Raw genomic sequence first — 22188 nt, forward strand, 5'->3', positions numbered from 1 at the left:
AACAGGCCCTTCGGCCCAACAAGTCCACACCGACCCGCCGAAGCGCAACCCACCCATACCCCTACATTTACCCCTTACCTAACACTATGGGCAATTTAGCATGGCCAATTCACCTGACCCGCACATCTTTGTGACTGTGGGAGGAAACCGGAGCACCCGGAGGAAACCCACGCAGACACGGGGAGAACATGCAAACACCACACAGTCAGTCGCCTGAGTCGGGAATTGAACCCGGGTCTACAGGCGCTGTGAGGCAGCAGTGCTAACCACTGTGCCACCGTGCCGCCCGTACTTTTAAATATTGTAATTGTATCTGTTTCCAATACTTCCTCTGGCAGCTCCTTCCATATACACACTACCTCTGTATGAAAAGGTTTTCTCACTTGTCCTTTTTGATCTTTTCACTTTTACTTTAAACCTATGCCCTCTGATTATGGACTCCTGTACCCTGGAAAAAAGGCATTGGCTATCACTCTATCAATGCCCTTCCTGATTTCAGAACTCTTTATAAGGTCACCCTAGCCTCCTACGCTGCAGGGGAGAAACGAATCCCAGCAACATCCTTATAAATCTTTTCTGAACCCTCTTAAGTTTAACAACATCTTTCCTATAGCAGAGAGACCAGAAACGAATGCAATATTCGAAAGATGGCCTAACCAATATCCTATACACCTGAACTCCTACACTCACTGCACTGACCAATGAAGGCTAGCATGCCAAATGCCTTCTTAATCACCCTATCTACCTGCAACTCCACTTTCAAGGAACAATGCACCTGCACCTCTAGGTCTCTTTATTCAGCAACACTCCTCAAGGCCTTACCATTATCTGTATAAATCTTGCCATGATTTCCCTTACCAAAATGCAATCCCTTTTGTTTATCTAAATCAAACTCTATCTGCCATTTCTTAGCCCATTGGCCCATCACATAGAGGTCCCGTTACTCTCTCAGATAACCTTCTTCACTGTGCACTATACCATAAATTTTGTTGTCATCTGCAAACTTACTAACCAAACCTCCTATACTCACATCCAAATCATTTATGTAAATAATGAAAAGCAATGGTCCCAACACCAATCCTTGCAGCACATTGGTCATAGGTCTCCAGTCTGAAAAACAACTCTCCACCATCATCTTCTGTCTCCTACCTTCAAGTTAACTTTATGTCCAAATGACTAGCTCATCGTGGATTCCATGTGATCTAACCATGCTAACCAGGCTCTCATGAGGAACCTTGTCAAACACCTTGCTGAAGCCCGTATGAACAAGGTCTACTGATCTGCCTTCATCAGTCTTTGTTATTTCTTCAAAAAAATTCAATCAAGTTAGTGAGACACGATTTCTGATGTACAAAGCCATGTTGACACTATCCCTTATCATTTCTTGCCTTTCTAAATGCATGTAAATCCTGTCCCTAGATTCCTCTCTAACAACTTGCCTACACTTTAGTCAGGCTCACTGGTCTATAGTTCTCTGGCTTTTGCTTATCACCTTTCTTCAATAATAGCACCACAGTAGCCATCTGCCAGTTTTCCAACTCATCACACATGTCTATTGATGAGCGAGATATCTCAGCAAGGGGTGCAGCAATCTCTTCCTAGGGATTTACCCACTTTTATACAATTTAAGATGCCCAGCACTCCCTCATCTGTAATATGGACACTTTTCAAGATATTATTGTTTATTTCTCCAAGTTCTGTAGCTTCTATGTCCTTCTCCAAAGTAAATGCTGATGTAAAATACTCGTTTAGTATCTCACCCTCTCCTGTGGTTCCACACATTGCTTGTTGATCTTTAAGCAGCGCTATTCTCTCCCTAGTTATTCTTTTGCCCTTAATGTATTTGTATTCATTTTTTTTCTTCTTTTTTGCTCTGCTTCTTTCTCTACCTTTTTTGTTTTGTTTTGGGTGGGAGGTGATTTGCAATGTGACATGGTGTAATGGAGAAAGTTGTGGGCTGCAATTGGCATGCAGTTAAGGAAAATATACATGCATGTGTGTGAGAGAGTTAGCAGGAGTGTGAGTGTTTACTATTCAGATTCCACACCTGTTGTAGTTTTTGTTTTCATGTGGATATATGTTGAAACAGGTCTGATTCAGTGTCCTATACTACACGCATATATTAGCCACAGTGATACTTCAGCATATGGATGACATGCTGTAGAAATCAGTCAGCTTATTTAAAAATGTGTTACTTAAGACACTTTCCTGGAACATGAAGCTTCACACTGCACTTCATTCACAAACAACAATGACACCAAAGCATATGGTGACATGTTGCTGAGCACGGAAACATTTTTTGGCTGCATTGAGACAACAGAGGTAAGAGATTGGTACTGGAGTCAAGCAGATTGAAATGATGAAGTGAGGTGCCACAAAAAAGCATGTGACAAGATGCAGTAAAATAGTGACATTTTTGGTCAGTTTCTCTTCACCAACAGAGGGCTGTCAATTTTGAGCAGTGGAATTTTTGAATAAGGTTTTTTGATATGACTAAGTATCAAATATTCCCAGATCAAGTATAGTCGAGGAAAGGTGCCCTCTACTTCACTAAGGTAATCCTTCTCAACTCTTGCACTAATCTATAGTCCTGAACCCTAACTGACTGTGTATTAAATCAAGAATCTGTCCAAGTCAGCATGGATTCACTAAAGGGAATTCATGCTATGACAGATCTTTTGGAATTTTTTATGGAAGTGACCAGTAGGGTGGACAATGGTGGATAAGTAGATGTTGTGTATCTGAAGTTTCAAAAGGCTTTTGACAAGATTCTACACTGGAGGTTAATAAGGAAATTTAAAGCTCATGGTATCAGAGGCAATGCATTGACATGAATAGAGAACCAAATGGCAAACCAGTAAGCAAAGAGTTGGAATAAATGGGTTCTTTTCTGAGTAGGATACAATGATGAGTTTGGTACTGCAGGGTTCAGTGTTGGGATTTTAGCTGTTCATAACGTACATTAACAATTTGGACAAAGGAATTGAATGCAATATCTCCAAACTTGCAGAGCATGCTAAGCTGGGTGGCAGTGTGTACTGCAAGGAGGATGCTAAGAGGCTTCAAGGTGACTTTGACAAGCTGACTGAGTGGGCAAATACAATATAATGTGGATAAATGTGAGGTTATCCATTTTGGTCACAAAAACAAGAAGGCAAATTATTATCTGAATGATAGCCATTTAGGAATAGGTGAGATGCACTGAGACCTGGATTTCATGGTGGAACAGTCGCTGAAGGTTGTCACACAGGAGCAGGCAGTGAGGAAAGTTAATAGCATGCTGGCCTTTATAGCGAGAGGATTTTAAATATAGGAGTAGAGATATCTTGGTCCACTTATACAGGTCCTGGGTTAGGCCACACCTGTATGCAGTTTTGGTCTCCTAGTCTGAGGAAAGGCATTCTTGATATTGAGAGAGTTCAGCAAATGTTCACCAGACTGATTTCCAGAAAGGCAGATTGACATATGAAGAATGGGAGAAAGTGAAGACTGCAGATGCTGGAGATCAGAGTCGAAGGCTGTGATGCTGGAAAAGCACAGCTGGTCAGGCAGCATCCCAGGAGCAGGAGAGTCGATAATTCGAGCATCAGCTCTTCATCGGGAATGAGGGGGGTGGCCCAAGTAAGCTGAGAGATAAATGGGAGGAGGGTGGGGCTGGGCTGGGGGTAAGGTAGCTGGGAATGTGATAGATAGATGAAGGTAGGGGTAAAGGTGATAGGTCAGAGAGGAGGGTGGAGCAGATAGATGGGAAGGAAAATGAACGGGTATGACAGTTCAAGAAGGCAGTGCTGAGTTGGAAGGTTGGAACTGGGATAAGGTGGGAGGAGTGGAAATAGGGAAACTGGTCAAATCCACATTAATCCCGTGTGGTTGGAGCGTCCCAAAGCAGAAAATGAGGTGTTCTTCCTCCAGGCATCAGGTGGCTAGAGTTTGGCAGTGGTGGAGGCCCAGGACTTGCATGCCCTTTGTGCAGTGGAAGGGTGAATTGAAAGTGCTCGACCTCAGGGCGGTGGGGTTGGTTAGTGCATGTGTCCCAGAGATGTTCTCTGTAACATGGCCTTGATGTGGTCTCTTCTACACTGGGGATTCGATGTGGTCTGATCTACATTGAGAATTCTGTGGTCTCCTTTACATTAGGGAGACAGCATGCCAACTTGCAGAACATTTCAAATAACATCTCTGGGACACATGCACGAAACAACCCCACCACCCTGTGGCCCATTACTTTAACTCTGCCAAGCACATGTATGTCCTGGGTCTCCTCCACTCTAGCCACCCTATGCCTGAAGGAAGAACACCTCATTTTCCACCTTGGGACCCTCCAACCACACAGGATCAATGTGGATTTCAACATTTTCCCCATTTCCCCTCCCCTCACCTTATACCAGCATCACCCTTCAAACTCAGCACCACCCTCTTGAACTGTCCTATCTGTTCCATCTTCCTTCCCATCTATCTGCTCCACCCCCCCCCTGACCTATCACCTTCATCGACCTATTGCATTCCCAGCTATCTTTCCCCCAGCCCCACCCCCTCCCATTTATCTCTTAGCCCCCTTGGGACACCCCTCCATTCCTGATGAAGAGTTTATGCTCGAAATATCGACTCTCCTGCTCCTCAGATACTGCATGACCAACTGTGCTTTTTCAGCACCGCACTCTTCGACTCTGACATATGAAGCATGACTGGGCTTGTACTCACTGGAATTTAGAAGAATGAGATCTCATAGAAACATTTAAAACCATGATAGGATTGTACAAAGTTAAAAATCACACAACACCAAGTTATAGTCCAACAGGTTTAATTGGAAGCACACTAGCTTTCGGAGCGACGCTCCTTCATCAGATGATAGTGGAGGGCTCGATCGTAACACAGAATTTATAGCAAAAATTTGCAGTGTGATGCAATTGAAATTATACATTGAAAAATTGATTGTCCGTTAAACCCTTCACCTGTTAGAATACAGTGATAGTTTCACTTCTTTCATGTGTAAATCAAAAAACCTTTTTTTTAAAGTTGCATTCTCTGGTTAGCTGTTAACAATGGTGATAGCTAGACAATATGTTGAAGGTGTTAGCCCCCTGTGTTCTCTGTCTATGACCTGATGTTTGGATTGATTCTAATCTAAAAAGTGAGATAACAGAGCTTTACATAAATTCATGCAGTTTTTGAGCTCCGAGTTCTACATGAATGTATGCAGTTTTTGAGCAAAGTGCAATGTAACTCTGCAAGTACAAATTCACCCACAAAATATATGTGTGCATGTGGGTCTTTGTCTGTGTGTGTGTGTGTGTGTGTGTGTATGTGTCTGTCTGTCTGTCTGTCTGGGGTGGGGGTTGTGGGTGTGAGAAAGTGTGTGTGTGTGTGTGTGTGTGTGTGTGTAGTGAGTGCAGAGTTTCTTAAGTCTGTGAGGGGATGCATGTGGGAGTGTGTGTGTCTATAAGGGTGTGTGTGGGTGTCTGTGTGCACGTCTGTGTGTACCTGTATCTGTGTGTATGTGAGAGTGTGTGTGTGTAGGAATATCTGTGTGTGTGTGTGTGTGTGTGTGTGTGTGTGTAGTGCAATGGTGATCACCTGTAATGTGATATGAACCCAAGATCCTGGTTGAGGCCCTCCCTATGGGTACCAAACTTAGCTATCAGCCTCTGCTCGGCCACTTTCCTCTGCTGCCTGTCCTGAAGACCACCTTGGAGGATGGTCATCCAAAGGTACGAGGCTGAATGTCCTGGACCACTGAAGTTTCAGTTACATCACACTGCAAATTTTTGCTATAAATTCTGTGTTACCATCGAGCCCTCCACTATCACCTGATGAAGGAGCGTTGCTCCGAAAGCTAGTGTGCTTCCAAGTAAACCTATTGGACTATAACCTGGTGTTGTGATTTTTAACTTTGTACACCCCAGTCCAACACTGGCATCTCCAAATCATGATAGGATTGGACATGGTAGTTGCAGGAAGAATGTTCCTGATGTTGGGGAAATCCAAAACTAGGGGTCACAGTCTAAGAATAAGGGATAAGCCATTCAAAACTGAGATAAGGAAGAATTTCTTTGCTCAGAGTTGTGAACCTGTGGAATTCTCCCCAAAGAAAGCAGTTGGGGCCAGTTCATTTGTTATACTCAAGAGGACGCTGGATGTGGCCCCTGAGCTTAAAGGGATCAAGGTGTAAAGAGAGAAAGTGGGAATGAAATACTGAGCTTACATGATCAACCATAATCATATTGAATGGTGGTACAGGTTTGAAGGGCTAAATGGCCTACTCCTGCACCACTTTTCTATGTTTCTACAAAAGAAAATCAAATCATTAGTACAAAATCAGCCAATGTCATTAGATGCTGTCACCAGTCCATATAGTTTCCACAAATATTAAGTCTCACTTATCTGAAATGAAGTCAGCATATGACAGGAAATGTTATGTTCCTATGGTCCTTTAATCCAACCTAGTTATCACTGACTGAAATGAACCTTTGCATAGTGTTAAAGCAGTAGAACATCTGTTGCATAGTGTTACCAAGCAACTATGCAAGTGACTATTAATAAAAGGTAGCAATGCTATTCACTTGTAATGGGGCTTCCCAAAGTGGAGGGTTGTCGAAAACCCGATTAGGGTCACAAGCTGAGATTTTAGGGCCATGAGCTCTGATGGAAAGAGCTGAACTGTTCCTCCATCACCAGTCCCCAACCCTTATACTCAGATATATTCTGTACCCCTCTCACATCTTGTTCTCATGGTTCTCCAGTATTCATTGAGGCATGGCAATGACTTTCAAGCTTTGAAATGGGTTCACAGTGGGAAAAGGTTTGGGAACTAATTTACAATATCTTACAGATACCTTTTTGTGTTGTTGCAGGGTTCATGTCTGATCAACCTTTTGGATCCCAATTCATGTGCAGTGTTGTAGCGTCTCATGTCAGTCACCTTCCACAGACAAATCTGAGCTTTGTCTGGATTGCTCCACCAGCAGGAACAGGCTGCGTGAATTTTATGTAAGTATAAGAAGTGACATTATTTCTAGTGAACCACTCCATATACTAAATTAATATTAATATTTGGTTCTATTTAAAATTCTTGCAAACACAATTTTTTGGGTGTAATTCATCACTACATAAGCTATTTGTTAAAAAAGTAATTAAAAATGACACCACTAGACTAATCAGTTTTGTTCTTTTATTACAAGATAAAGCTGTACACATTTGTAGAGGCACAAGTTATTTCAACAAAACAAACATTCACTTTAAATCTTTGAAAATTGAAAATTTATTTTTTTCACAACATGTCCTTATGTTTCAATTTCATTCTATTTGCTACTTTTGTCCAACAAAGTGTTTCAGTTGAATTCTGCCATTCAAAACCATCCGACCAGAAATTCACATAATATACAGTTAGTCAATCCAGAAACAGACTTGGCACATAAATCAACAAGGCACACTGGTCACGATATGCAGAATTCAGTTCCTCTAAACTTGTGAATCAGCTTAGAAAAGCTATTGTTCAAATCTAAAATGGGAATTTTTCTCTTTGATAAATTATCTTTAGTAACAATTTTGTTCTATGCAGCTATCATTCTCTTATCATTCACTTTTTATTATGCTGAGGTGATTGCTTAATATTCATTCTTCCTGCTCTCTTTTGTGAATCATCACCTTCCCGCCATATATGTGTCAAATTACATATGGTAATAAATTAATTATCTCCGTGGTAAACATGAGGATTCAATTTACTGGCTTCCTTTCCTTTTGATATGCCACGACTCATATATGTCTTTCTCTCTCTCCTTTTGTGCTCTCTCTTTCTCTCTCCCTCTCTCTCTCTCGCTCTCTCTCCCTCCCTCCTTTTCTCCTCTCTCTCTCTCTATAATTGACGCATAATTGAAGACTCATTAAGCTGGAATTTTAAGGTCTATTGTGTTTGATTACTAGGCTTAAAATGGATGTAACGGTATCTACAACTGAGCTGATGAGATCCAAAATGAATTTAGTCCATTTTGGCCTATACTCATGTTGGTGCATTACGGAATTTGCCAATCAGAATGCTGTGAGACCACTGGAAAGGAGCAAAGGGACGCATTTAAAATAGAACAGCTTCATTACTGGATTATTCCTGTTGTTTTGATGGCAGATGAAGGTCCACACTTTAGCCTGCTCCAAGGAAGGATGCCAACAGTAACTGCCCTACGAGGAAACACCATTGTAAAGGCAATGCAGTCAATTTAATTGCATTTTTCCTTATTGGGACCACAAGTAGCAGGAGTTCCCCTTCTAACCCCTACTGCCTTTGATCATTGGAATGAAGCTTTGTGAAAATATCCTACTCCCCAGTCTTGTTAGTTTCCATGGTTCACTATCAATAGGACAGTCTCCATGCTGCCTGACCCTATTCCTTCCCAACTATTTCAAGCTTGATTAAGCAGGGGACTGGTGCCATTCAGATAATACAGGTAAACTCTTGTGTGGCATCTATTGCATATTTCCCACAGGAATGATATCTGCTTCTGCCAGCTTCCCACTGGAAGACAATATCAATCCAAGTTTGTTTGTTTTTTATCTAACACATTGGCCCAAATCTCCTGATCTGAGTCAGAAAATCTATTTCCAAATATACCAGACAAAATGGCACACTGCTTTCTAAGTGTAGTTTTTAGGAGTGCCTGCAGAACTCACCGAGCCCAGGACCCATTGCAAAGAAGAATGCAGAAATCTTTTGTAGTAATTACGTCTGTTTTGTACAGTACCAGCTACATTCACTAGATAAGCGTGGGTTTAATGCCCAATATCTCTTTTTACAAGCCAAGGAAAGAAGGTAAGTGTGTACTGTAAATATTTAACTGGGTAGAATGAATATAGGGTGAAGGTGGCCAGTGGGTAAGTGAGGCAGTGTAGAGTAGCAGGTGGGAAAGTGAGGTAGGATGACGAGTAGGTGTGGGATAAGGTGATAGGGTGGCAGGTGGGTGAAGGGTAGATTGACAAGAGGGTGAGGGGGTAAGACGGGTTGAGGGTTGGTCAGGGGGTTTGAAGGGTCAGGGGTAGAAGTCTGGTGGTGTGGGTGGATGGAGCTGCTAATAGGCATAGTTGGATCATCACAGGTGTTATGGGGGCTTTATCAGGAGCATAGTTGGATAGGGAGGATAGTTGGGGGTGGAGGAGGGAGGTGGAGGTTCAGCATTGTGAGAGATGGGAGAGGGAAACAAGAGAGGAATCAGTATGTGATAGGTCTGTTTTATAGTTCCAGGCAACTATTAATCTGGAACTTTTGTGGACCAATTTTCTTATCTACTACCTGTTGTGTCTATAAAATAAGCAGTCGCCTTAAATCCCCAGGGTGGTATTGTTTTAAGTAGGACTCATTTCATTAACTAGTTCATTCCAATCTTTAGTCATAGGTGCAGATGAAATTGTAGGAACTGCATTAGTTGGCATGGGGCGATTGGATTATTAAAATTTCAAGTGATAAGAACATTTGAAGGTGAGAGTTCTGAAAACTTTTAGAAAGATTCAAGACATGCCAGCCTATTAATTGAGTTTTCTAAAGCAAAAAAGGCAAAGGAGTATCAATGTACAGATGATGTACAGTAGAAGCCTGTTGTATGTGCTTGAAACTACAGCAGATTGCTACTGAGATTTGCTCTGCCAGCTCTACGGTGTATTCTAGCAGGAAGTATCTTCAGCAGATGGCATAACACTGAAACTGGCTCTCTATTAGTCCATCGCTGAAAAATTCTCCACAGCCACTGCCAGGCAGCATTACCTGAAATAAATGTTAGTGGCATTTTGGCAGATACTTCCAATCAGGTTTTGCTGACCTAATATGCCTTCTGACACGCAGTAACACATAAAGCATGATTTCTGAACAATTGTAATTGTTTAATCAAATGTTCACCTTTGTGAACAGTTAATGCCATAATTTATATTGAACGTTAAAACAAACTGCACACAACATTTGTCTGCCAAAGTGGGTCAACCTTGTCTACCAATGCTGCTGTGTTTGAGGTACTAGTAAGCTGGGCACGGAGTCTGTCTTCTGTACCAGTCATATCTCCAGTAATCCTCCTTCTCATTGCGGCCTCTCACACTGGCAGATTCCCTTGGATAGTCCCCTGTACATTGACTTATCGTATGACTTGTTGACTGCCAATTGTGATTGGCCAGTTACAATGGGCATTATTTATCATGACACATGGGAACTGGGTGAAGTACTTGTGAGAACTCAAAATAGTGTTCATATATCCCTTGCATTATAGGTAGTCGCTAACCTACTTGAAACAGCATCTTTCACTGCCCCTCTCCTGTCTCCAGATTTTTTTCCTTCTAATGTTTACAGCCCTTTAGTACCCAAATTGGGTATCAATTAATTTTCTACATAAACATTTCTGTTTTTTGAGCCTTGCTGGTGTCTTGCAAAATAAGCTTTGGTTCTTCCACTTGATTTTTTTTCAATTCAAAAAGAGTCTCCATGAGAACAATAATTCCCAAAGAAGGTAACATGCAATCAGCAAAGGAACACCTTTGTGCACATTACGTTATCCAAGAAAACCAGTAAAACAGCAAAATATTTTCACAAGAGGATGAAAAGAAAGATTTGGGAGACCTGGCACATATACCTAGGAAAAAATCTGTAGCTTGGGAAGGACTTCTAAACACAAAACTTTTTTAAAAATCTTTTCACAACCTATTCGGCATTCTGGCAGGTGGTGAGCAGTCTACATGTGTAACAAATGAGAGAAAACTGTGATGCATGGAAATATAACAATTAAATGAGCTCCATTATCTATGCCAGACAGTCCTTATTGTATTACACAAATAAGTTACAGCTTTCTGATGAGACATTTATAGAGTCTTAAATCTTAGCTTGTTTTTTAAAACACTACAGCCATCACAGGACTAAATTTGGACTAAATCCAGGCAACAATGTGGCACTTATAGTCTGGTTTGTAGAAGATTAGAACAAAATATGCAATTAGTCTTTTACAAAGCCATTTATTGCCCATTTTATAATTCTCACAACACTTTTCTATTAAATGATAATTGTGCCAACTTAAACACTGCTTTAATTATGAACTTGTTTTTTAGTTTGTGTGTCCTGGGAAACCTTAAGCATGTAATAATAAACTAATCAATTGATAAAACAGTGTAGTACTCTAATAGCCAATAAAACAGTGCCCATAAAAAGGTGAGAGGCCCACGTAAAAATCACTTATCCTGTGTATCCATAATTGACTCTTTCAGAGGAAAAATTTATTTTGTGCAATGCCCATATATATTTCTTTTAGTAAGACTGTCATACTGCTGGCCTGCCCTTTACCGTAATGGGATTGCATTTTATCTTTCAGCAGAATTCTGAATCTTGCTCACCGCAACTCAATTCCACACCAGAGGCACAAATTGACATTCACTTTGTGCTCACCCACATGGCAGGTTGATTAATCCCAAGGACTCATCTAAAACTAGTGTCATATCTCACCATTTGACCAATATGTCTAACAACTGGAACAAATGAAAAAACTATATTTGTAACCTCTCGATTGGCTGGGGGGGATGGAGGCCATTGCCCATCTTTTTGGAACAACATTCGCGTATCTCTTAGGACTGACCCATGTTCAACTGCTGTTCACATGGAACCCTTCTCCACTTTGCCTTTAAAGTTCTCATTTGAAATTTGCTACTACAAAGATCTGCACCTGCAGTGGCTCCACCCATGCCCGCATCCTAAGCTTTTATGCTCACCACAGTGGCCCTCCTACTTGTTGTGGTGGAGCCCCCAGAGGCTCTGCATTGGCAATAACAGCCGGGTAATGGCCTGATGCTCCAGCACCATCCATTTTCAGGGCTAGTTGATTTGGCAGATGAGTTGTTACACACTCCCCAGCAGATTCTGACTTCCATAGCCACCGTCCTTTCGTCTATATCAACCAACACCTTTTGTGGAGTCTGATGAAGGTTGACATTGGGCACCTTAACTCATCTGGTTCTGTTTACCAAAATTGACCCACTTGGCAGTCACATTTGTAAACAGTCTAACCAGGGAAAGGGTTATACTGAACCTGGTTCTGGGGAATGAGCACAGCCAGGTGAGTGACGTTTCAGTGGGGGAGCATTTAAGGACTAGTGGCCATTATACAGTGAGCGTTAAGATGCTCATGGTTTGGGATAACAGCAGCCCTTGGGTGAAGGTGTTAAACTTGGAAAAGGCAAACTACAAGAATATTTTGCCGCAACTGGAGAATTTTGATTGGAGGCAGTTGTTTGAAGGTAAATCCACATTGGACATATAGGAGTATTTCAAATGGCAGTTCATAGAAGTTCAGGAGTAGCACATTCCTGTGAGAATGAAGGATAGGCATGGCAAGTTAGTGAACCTTAGATGACCAGAGATGTTATTACATTGGTTTAAAGAAAAATGAAGCATAAATAAGGACTAAGAGGATGGGAACTGGTGAAGCCCTTGAAGTGCATAAGAAAAGTAGTAAAGAACTTAAGCAAGAAATTAGAAGGGCTAAAAGGAGTCATGAAAAGTCGTTAGGAAACAGGATTAAGGAGAATCTCAAGGCTTTTTGTGCATATATAAAAATCAAGAGGGTAACCAGGGAAACGGTTGGCCCATTCAAGGACAGAGGAGGGAATGTATGTATGGAATCGGAAAAGGTAGGTGAGGTCCTAAATGAATACTTTGTTGCAGTATTCACCAGAGAGAAGAAAATGGTGGAGAATGATCTCAGGGAAGGGAGTATTAAATTTCTAAGCTAAGTTGCTATTAAAAAGGAAGGGGGGTTATGCATCTTGAAAAGTATTAAGGTAGATAAGTCTTGGGTCCTGATGGGATGTATCCCAGAAAATTGAGGGAATTAAGAAAATAAGTTGCTGGAGCAATGACAGTCATCTGTGTATCCTCTTTGGCCACAGGTGAGATCCCAAAGGACTGGAGAGTAGCTAATGTTATCCCATTGTTTAAGAAAGATAGTAGGGATAATCCAGGAAATTACATGCCTGTGAGTCTCACATTGGTGCTAGGGAAATTATAGGAAAAGGTTCTCAGGGTCAAGATCTATAGGCATTTAGAAGCAAATTGACTTATTAGTAATACAGCATGGTTTTGTGTGAGGGGAGGTTCTGCCTCACTAACTTGATCAAGTTTTTTGGGGAGGTGATGAAGGTGATTGATGAGGGAAGAATAGTTGCTGTTGTCTACCTGGACTTCAGTTAAGCCTTTGACAAGATCCCTCATGGCAGACTGGTGCAAAAAGTGATGTCACAAGACATTGGAGATGAGCTGGCAAGATGGATACAGAACTGGCTTAGTCCTGGGTGATGGAGGGTAGCGCTGAAAGGATGCTTTATGGATTGGAGGGTTGAGACTCGTGGTGTTCCACAGGGATCAATGCTGGGACCTCTGCTATTTATGGTCTACATTAAACGATTTGAAGGAAAATATAGCTGGTCTAATTAGTATGTTTGCAGGTGATACAAAGATTGGTGAAGTTGTGGAAAGTGAGGAGATTGTCAAAGGATACAGCTGCATAAAGATCAGCTGGATGAATGGGCAGAATTTAATCTGGACAAATGTGAGGTGATGCATTTTGAAAGATCCAAGTATTGGTGCAAATTATACAGTGAGAGGCAGACCACTTAGGAGCACTGATATGTAGAGAGATCTGGCTGTGCAGGTCCATAGATCATTGAAGGCAGCAGCACAGGTAAGTTAAGGTAGTAAAGAAAAAGGCCTATGACATTCTCATTTTCATTGGAAAGGACATTGAGTATAAGGATAGGCAAGTCATGCTGCAATTTTATAGAACTTTATTTAGGCCACACTCAGAATCTTGCATACAGTTCTGGTCACCACACTACCAGAAGGCTGCGAGGATGCAGAAAATGTTTGCCAGGATTTTGCACAGTATGGGGGATTTTAGCTGTGAAGAAAATTTGGATAGACTGGGTTTGTTTTCACTGGAATGCAGAAGGTTCAGCAGCAATGTGATAGAAATTTATAAGATTGTGAATGGCATAGCTAGAGTGGAAAGTATGAGGCTTTTTCCCAGAATGGAGAGGTCAGGTACTAGGAGACATAGGTTTGAAGTGTGGGTTGGAGCTTAAAAGAGATGTGCAAGGCAGGTTTTTCACACAAAAGGTGGTGAGTGCTTGGAACATGCTGCCAGCAGAGGTGGCAGAAGCAGACACAATAGCAGCATTCAAGAGGCACTTGGACAAGTAAATGAATAGGAAGGAATAGAAGGATATGGATTGTGTAAGTGATAATAGTTTTAATAAGGAAGGGAAAAAGTTGTCGACGCAGGCTTGGGGGGCCTGTTCCTGTGCTGTATCTTTCTTTGTTCTTTCTGTCCCTCATATTATGGGTCAGCTTCAAATAGTAGTCATTTTCATATGCTGAAGTTCCAGTGCTGTGGAATCTTCCCCATTTATCCTTATGTGGCAAAGAATCTATAGCACCAATGACAACAAATAAAACTGTAGGTATACAGCTGTCTGAAGATTTTGAACATTTCTAGATGTGGGCCTGCTCAAAAGTTTAGAAAAGATCAGTATATGTAGACAAATGGAAAATCACACCGGCCAAGAATTTGTTGGCTGTTTCAGTTCACCGCACATTTCTGTCTAGGAAAGTGGTCAGTGTTGGTGACAACCTTTCAATTTATTAGCAACAAAAACAGAAACTGCTGTAAAATCTCAGCAGGTCTGGCTGCATCTCTGGAGAGAAATCAGAGTTAACATTTCAGGTCGAGTGACCCTTCTTCAGGGGTTCTGAAGAAACATTAACTCTGCTTTCTCTCCACCGAAGAGAGAGTGAGGACTGCAGCTGCTCTTTCTCTCCACTGATGCTGCCAGACTTGCTGAGAATTTCCAGCAATTTCTGTTTTTGTTTCTGATTTCCAGCATCTGCAGTCCTTTTGAATTTTTATATTTGCTAGCACCACTGCTCTGAGAGACGGCCTTTGTTCATTATGTTTCCAAAGAGCTCACTCATTTACATCGCCCAAAGTCACCCACTTTGATCTAATAGTGATATTAATTTTCGCTTTCAGTATCAATCATTCCCATGTGGAGTAATCATTTTGTTAGGCTGTCAGCTCCTATATAAAATTAACTGTCCTTTCCTAAAGAAAAATAGTCATGCAATCTCAACACTGTCACAGTAATCAAATAGCGAGATTTGACAGGTTGTGGCTTCCAAATGAAAGATGGGCCTATCATCTTTTGCTGGGGAATAAGGTTGTATGATGCTGGAGATGTTGCAGATTTTAAGATTGCAGCAGCATTTTCATATACTGCTTTGCTAAAGTGAGTAAAAAATTCAATGGAGCTTCTCGCCACAATCTCTGGGATGGAGGAAAGTTACGACAGGCAATTGGGAGTGGATGTTACCAAGAATGTAGGACAATATTACTCCTTTGGTCTCTTTCTAGGCAGTATCGAAAAATTTACTTGTGGGTCAACCAAAACTATTGATAACGTCCCTGATCTAGGTTAGATCTTGGGGATAGTATGGATTCAGAAGATCAAATTGGACGGAGATGGTAAAAGGAAATTATTCTGGAAACCTTGAAGTTAAAATGATGAACAATGTGATTTTTAAATAAAATAAAGTGCTTAATATCAGTTACTCTGCCATAACAGTGGGCGGCACGGTGGCACAGTGGTTAGCACTGCTGCCTCACAGCGCCTGAGACCCGGATTCAATTCCCGACTCAGGCGACTGGCTGTGTGGAGTTTGCATATTCTCCCCGTGTCTGCGTGGGTTTCCTCCGGGTGCTCCGGTTTCCTCCCACAGTCCAAAGATGTGCGGGTCAGGTGAATTGGCCATGCTAAATTGCCCGTAGTGTTAGGTAGGGGTAAATGTAGGGGTATGGGTGGGTTGCGCTTCGGCGGGTCGGTGTGGACTTGTTGGGCCGAAGGGCCTGTTTCCACACTGTAAGTCTAATCTAATCTAAAAAAAATCTAAACATTACACACAGAGAAGATGGATGGCTGATAATAACTGCTGAAATTATAAATGATTTAGATTTGACTAGATCTACTGTTATTTTAGTGAGAAACTCACTGAATTATAAAATATCTTTGTAGCATGGATTGTTTTAAATGGAGTGGTAAATTTTTAGAACTTAGGTTCACAGCAAGCTATCTCACCCAATACCATCATGCCCTGGAAAAATGCAAATATAATTTCCATAACATTGTAAAATTGATTACATCAAAGAAGAAACATTTAGCTCGAAGCTTTGTGATGTTGATTGGGCTAGATTTTCCAGATAGTGGCAATCTCATGGCCCTTTTCTTTTGTAAGATTTCCAAGAGGAATTCTGCTCACGGCTCCCTGAGAAATGTAGAGCTATATTTCCATTCTGAGGGTTTTGGATCTGGTGGCAAGGTGTCAACTCCAGTCCAGGAGCAGAGGCTGGGTTAAGTTGTGTCCAGGATGTGGGAGGGATAATGTCAGGTCTTGTGGAGGGGAGGTGAGGAAATAACAGGTTGGGTGTGGTGAGACAGGATCATCAGGTCTGACTCCAGTGACAGCGAGTTCAGCTTGGGCAAGAGGGAGGAAAGGGGTTTGGGTCAGGGTTTGAGGTTATTTACGTGGTCTGAGGGAGGTGTGTGAGGCAAGTCATTTTAATAATTACTCAGGAATTAGACCATGCATTGTAATTTACTTAATTTCATTGGAATCCTCCAAAATCTCTGATTTGAATGGATACTTTTGGAGGGTTCCAGGTGTAGAGGAATTGTCCAACAGAAACTTCAATCCCCCAAACAATGTCTTTCAGGTGTGGCACAATAGAGGTTCTGCAGCATCTCTATGCAGAACTACCATCTACTCAGATGACTGTCTGGCCAGCAGAAGATCTGGACCACTATAGGATATGGAATGTTTAGAGTTGTAGTGAATAATTTGATGACTAAATACTTCCAATTCTTTGCTCCCTGCATCAATAGTTAGTTCATCAGAATGACCTCAGCCGTCATCTATTCACCCACCAGAACCTTACCAAACTCCATAATAGATGAATATGGTTATGTTTGCCTCACAGGATAAGCAAATTTAGTTAAAAATGGAGTGACAAAGTGTGTGAATTACAAAGAAAGAGTCAGATTGAGAATGTTGGAGGAAAGATCTGTCCACCTCTTAACATGTCCAACGCTTCCGTGACCGAAGATTATAACTTTTGACTAAGTGTTGGTTTTGTTGAGTTTCATGGAGTGTTTCTCGTTACAGTTTTCTTTCTGTATCTAACCAAATTTGCTTCATTAACTATTTACCTCACAACTAATGTGTCCATCTCGCACGATTCCAGCCCCATCTTACCGAGCACCATTCCCAGATCAACTCGCCACTGCTGGAATATCCCAGAATCCCGTCTGGTTCCCCTTGAGGGGAAGAAATCTGTGATTCTTTACCGGTCTGACCAATGTCTGACTCCAGCCCCAGAACGATGTACTTGACTTTAACCATGCACTGAAATGTCAAAGACTGCCGTTCAATTGCACCATCCCACAGCAGAAAACATGCTGTGACTTTGCCTAAACCACAACAAGTGCATTAGTTCAAGGTGGTGGCTTACTACCAACTTTTCAATGGCAAATTGGGATGGGCAATAAATGCTGACCTTGACTGAGAAAACATGGCGCAAGGAGTGATCTTTTAAAAAGTTAGGACCACCAATATTCTTCACATCCCAGATTATTCTGGAGAATGTTATTCTTTTAGAACAATATGATTCAAAAAACTGAGTAATGAAATAATTTTAAGATCATTCCTAGAAGGTGGCAATACATTGAAACTTTTTTAAACTTGTTCACTCAAAGCTGTGCCAACTTCACTGTTTCAGGGAGAGGATTTGTTTTCCAAATTATCTCTCTCATTTCAAAGTCTAACTTGTCAGTTTAATATCTTATACCTAATAATATGACTGCATTTTTTCATTTTCTCCTGTAGAAATAAAAATAACTAGTCCCTTTTTCCCATTTCTGGTTGATTTCTGTAGTTTTGTCATTTTTGCCTGTAGATTTTGAATATTTTAAACATCTGTGCAACCATCAGTTATGTAATGGGCCCTCTGCATCTCATCACTTTGGCTGTAATTTCTAGTCTGCTTAAACTCAACAGATGAACAAAACTTTCATACCTCCAGTTACCAGCTTTTCTCAAAATAAAAAATGTATTCTCTAGTTTAGTTCAAATAAACTGAAAAAAAATGTTGACAATAGGAAGACAAGAATTTGTCTGATGGGAAATGGACTTCACATCTTGTGAGATTTGAGATGTAGCTGCTTTGGTTCAGCAGATTAATTTAACCAAAGTACATGGATAATCCACTACGAAATCTGTAACCATTGCCTTATTTTGTACTGACGACGCAATAATAAAAACTTAGAAAAGGTTTTCCACAATTTGTCAATTATCAGCATTGAAACTGTTTTATAAGCTCTCACCACCATTAGCCCCAGCTACGAGATAGTTCAGAGTTCTACTTACAATATGATTTAGGGTCCTGCCCCCACACAACCCCCTTGCCTCCTCAAACGAGAAACCAACAAAACTGCTGAATGAGATATTCTCATCTAACCTGCCTTGTATATTTCAAAATGGAGGACCAATGCAACCAATATGGTCATTTCCAAAGATTACTGATTTTTTTTAAACTGGCTTTTCCCTCACTTTCTTCATTCCATTTGAAATTAATTTACCATTAATCTTATGAAGCAAAATTTGGGAAAAAAATTTTTAATATTTAAAATAAACATTTTGCATCAATTGCAGTCATGAAGAGGCTATATGAAAACAAAAGATTGTGATCTGATAATGGAATTTGAACTGTCATACTGGAGTTTCAACATTGCATTGATACAATTTCTACATGTTGGTGACAAGGTGAAAGCCAGAAATTTCCCAGATTTGTCACTTTAAGAAATATTAGTGGTCAGAGTAAATTTCCTCCTGTCATTAGAATAGAGTTAAGGGAGCTTTCCAGTTTATCTAGCAATGATGTAATCTGTTTTGGAGAACATATGTACCAGCTTTGTAATCAAAGAACTTTACACTAACTTTAAGTATAGAAAGGAGCAATTATGGTATAAGCTTATATGAGATGAATACCTATGTACAGTATCACTCTTTTAGGAGTAGTTCAAATTTTAGGGAAATATGTCAAACTAGTTTCACTGTTCTGAAAGACAAAATGGTTTAACTGTGCCCTTTATTATCTCTGTAATTCATGTTTGTTCTCAGTTAAAAATTTGCAGTGGAACAGGTGAAACGTTGTGTGGTGACTGCCAACGATTGCTGTTGCCATAAGTCTCTGATTTGCATCTGTCATCTGGAAAAATTAAATGGGTAGACGACTGAAATCATTAAAGACACAGCCAGGCAGAACTACTGTGCTTTCATTTATCGTATTCAAATGCTCAGTCAATTGGGAAAGAGTCTCAGCAGTGGACCACATGTTGGCTTGAAGTTATAAACAGAACCGAAATGTTAAGATTAATAAATACAACCTACCATGTTTTCTCACCATTTTACTCAGTTGCTGTACTACAATTTTTCTGAATCTCTTTCCTGAATATCAGGTGAAGTTTAATGGTCTGCATATTGGATAACTCCCCAAATGAACTGACAGTATTATGGCACAACTGACAATAGGTGTTGGACTTCCTATTAAATCCCTACTATAATTTTTCACAATTTCATGTAACCCAACTATGTCCACAGCAAGATGCAATTAGACAGCAATTGTATACTTCGATAATTAAACAATACTGCAGATGTTGGAGATCTGCAATGAAAAAAATGAAGTGCTGGAGAAATTCAGCAGGTCTGACACATCTGTTGTCAGAAAAACAAAGCTAATATTTTGAGTCCATCACGACTCTTCCTTAAAGCAGTTTAGAGAAATGAGTCATGATGGATGTAAATTGTTGACTTTGTTTCTCTCACCAGTTGCTGAATAGTTGAGTTTCTCCAACACTTCCTGTTTTTATAATTGTAAGCTTCTAGTCATAGAGTCATAGAGATGTACAGCACAGAAACAGACCCTTCGGTCCAACTCGTCCATGCTGACCAGATATCCCAACCCAATCTAGTCCCACCTGCCAACACCTGGCCCATATCCCTCCAAATCCTTCCTTTCATATACCCACCCAAATGCCTATTAAATGTTGCAATTGTACTAGCCTCCACCACTTCCTCTGGCAGCTCATTCCATACATGTACTACATGAAAACGTTGCTCCTTAAGTCTCTTTTATATCTTTCCCCACTCACACTAAACGTATGCTCTGTAGCTCTGGACTCCCCCACCCCAGGGAAAAGACTTTGTCTTTTTATCCTATACACGACCCTCATGATTTTATAAACCACTATAAGGTCATCCCTCAGCCTCCAACACTCCAGGGAAAACAGCTCTAGCTTATTCAACCTCTCCCTATAGCTCAGAGCCTCCAACCCTGGCAACATCCTTGTAACTCTTTTCTGAACCCTTTCAAGTTTCACAACATCTTTCCGATAGGAAGGAGACCAGAATTGCACGCAATATTCCAACAGTGGCCTAACTAATGTCCTGTACAGCCGCAACATGACCTCCCAACTCCTATACTCAATACTCTGACCAAATAAAAGAAAGCATACCAAACGCCTTCTTCACCTGCGACTCCACTTTCAAGGAGCTATGAACCTGCACTCCAAGGTCTCTTTGTTCATGAGCACACCCTATGACCTTACCATTAAGTGTATAAGTCCTGCTAAGATTGCTTTCCCAAAATGCAGCACCTCCTATTTATCTAAATTAAATTCTATCTGCCACTTCTCAGCGTATTGGTCCATCTGATCAAGATCCTGTTGTAATCTGAGGTAACCTTCTTCTCTGTCCACTACACCTCCAATTTTGGTGTCTTCTGCAAATTTACTAACTGTACCTCTTTTGCTCACATCCAAATCATTTATATAAATGATGAAAAGTAGTGGACCCAGCACCAATCCTTGTGGCACTCCACTGGACACAGTCTGAAAAACAACCCTCCACCACCACCCTCTGTTTTCTACCTTTGAGCCAGTTCTATATCCAAATGGTGGGTTCTCCCTGTATTCCATGAGATCTAACCTTGCTCACCAGTCTCCCATGGGGATCCTTGTCAAATGCCTTATTGAAGTCCACATAGGTCACATCTTCCGCTCTGCCCTCATAAATCCTCTTTGTTACTTATTCAAAAAGCTCAATCAAGTTTGTGAGACATGACCTCCCATGCACAAAGCCATGTTGACTATCCCTACTCAGTCCTTGCCTTTCCAAATACATAAAATCCTGTCCCTCAGGATTCCCTCCAACAACTTGCCCACCACCACTGGTCTAAAGTTCCCTGGCTTGTCGTTACCGCCTTTCTTAAACACCACATTAGCCAACCTCCAGTCTTCCGGCACCTCACCTTGGCCTATCAATGATACAAATAACTCATTAAGAGGCCCAGCAATCACCTCTTTAGCTTCCCACAGAGTTCTAGGGTACACCTCATCAGATCCTGGGGATTTATACACTTTTACGCATTTCAAGACATCCAACACTTCCTCCTCTGTAATATGGACATTTTTCAAGATGTCACCATCTGTTTTCCTACATTCTATATCTTCCATGTCCTTTTCTACACTAAATACTATTGCAAAATACTCGTTTACTATCTGCCCCATTTCCTGCAGCTCCACACAGCCTTGCTGATCTTTGAGGGGCCCTATTCTCTCCCTAGTTATCCTTTTGTCCTTCACGTATTTGTAAAAACCTTTTGGATTCTCCTTAACTCTATTTGCTAAAGCTATCTCATGTCCCCTTTTTGTCCTCCTGTTTTCTCTCTTAAGTTTACTCCTATTGCCTTTATACTCTTCTAAGGATTCACTTGATCTACCCTGTCCATACATGACATATGCTTCCTTCTTTTTCTTAACCAAACCCTCAATTTCTTTTGTCACCCAGCATTCCCGATACCTACCAGCCTTTCCTTTCACCCTAACAGGAATATACTTTCTCTGGACTCTTGTTATCTCATTTCTGAAGGCTTCCCATTTTCCAGCCGTCCCTTTACCGACAAACATCTGCGCCCAATCAGCTTTTGACAGTTCTTGCCTAATACCGTAAAAATTGGCCTTCCTCCAATTTAGAACTTCAACTTTTAGATCTGGTCTGTCCTTTTCCATCACTAT

The 22188-nt window shown here is 41.0% G+C and overlaps 1 protein-coding gene across 1 annotated transcript in view; it reads left to right on the forward strand.

The window, feature by feature from the left end:
- Window positions 1-22188, forward strand: part of reln (reelin) — a 376824-nt gene that overhangs the window by 73733 nt on the left and 280903 nt on the right. The window contains exon 3 of the mRNA XM_060843157.1: window positions 6852-6987. Within this exon, the coding sequence (XP_060699140.1) occupies window positions 6852-6987 (136 nt within the window). The remainder of the gene's footprint in view (window positions 1-6851; window positions 6988-22188) is intronic.

This window comes from Hemiscyllium ocellatum, chromosome 23, assembly GCF_020745735.1.
Source record: "Hemiscyllium ocellatum isolate sHemOce1 chromosome 23, sHemOce1.pat.X.cur, whole genome shotgun sequence".
NCBI lineage: Eukaryota > Metazoa > Chordata > Chondrichthyes > Orectolobiformes > Hemiscylliidae > Hemiscyllium > Hemiscyllium ocellatum.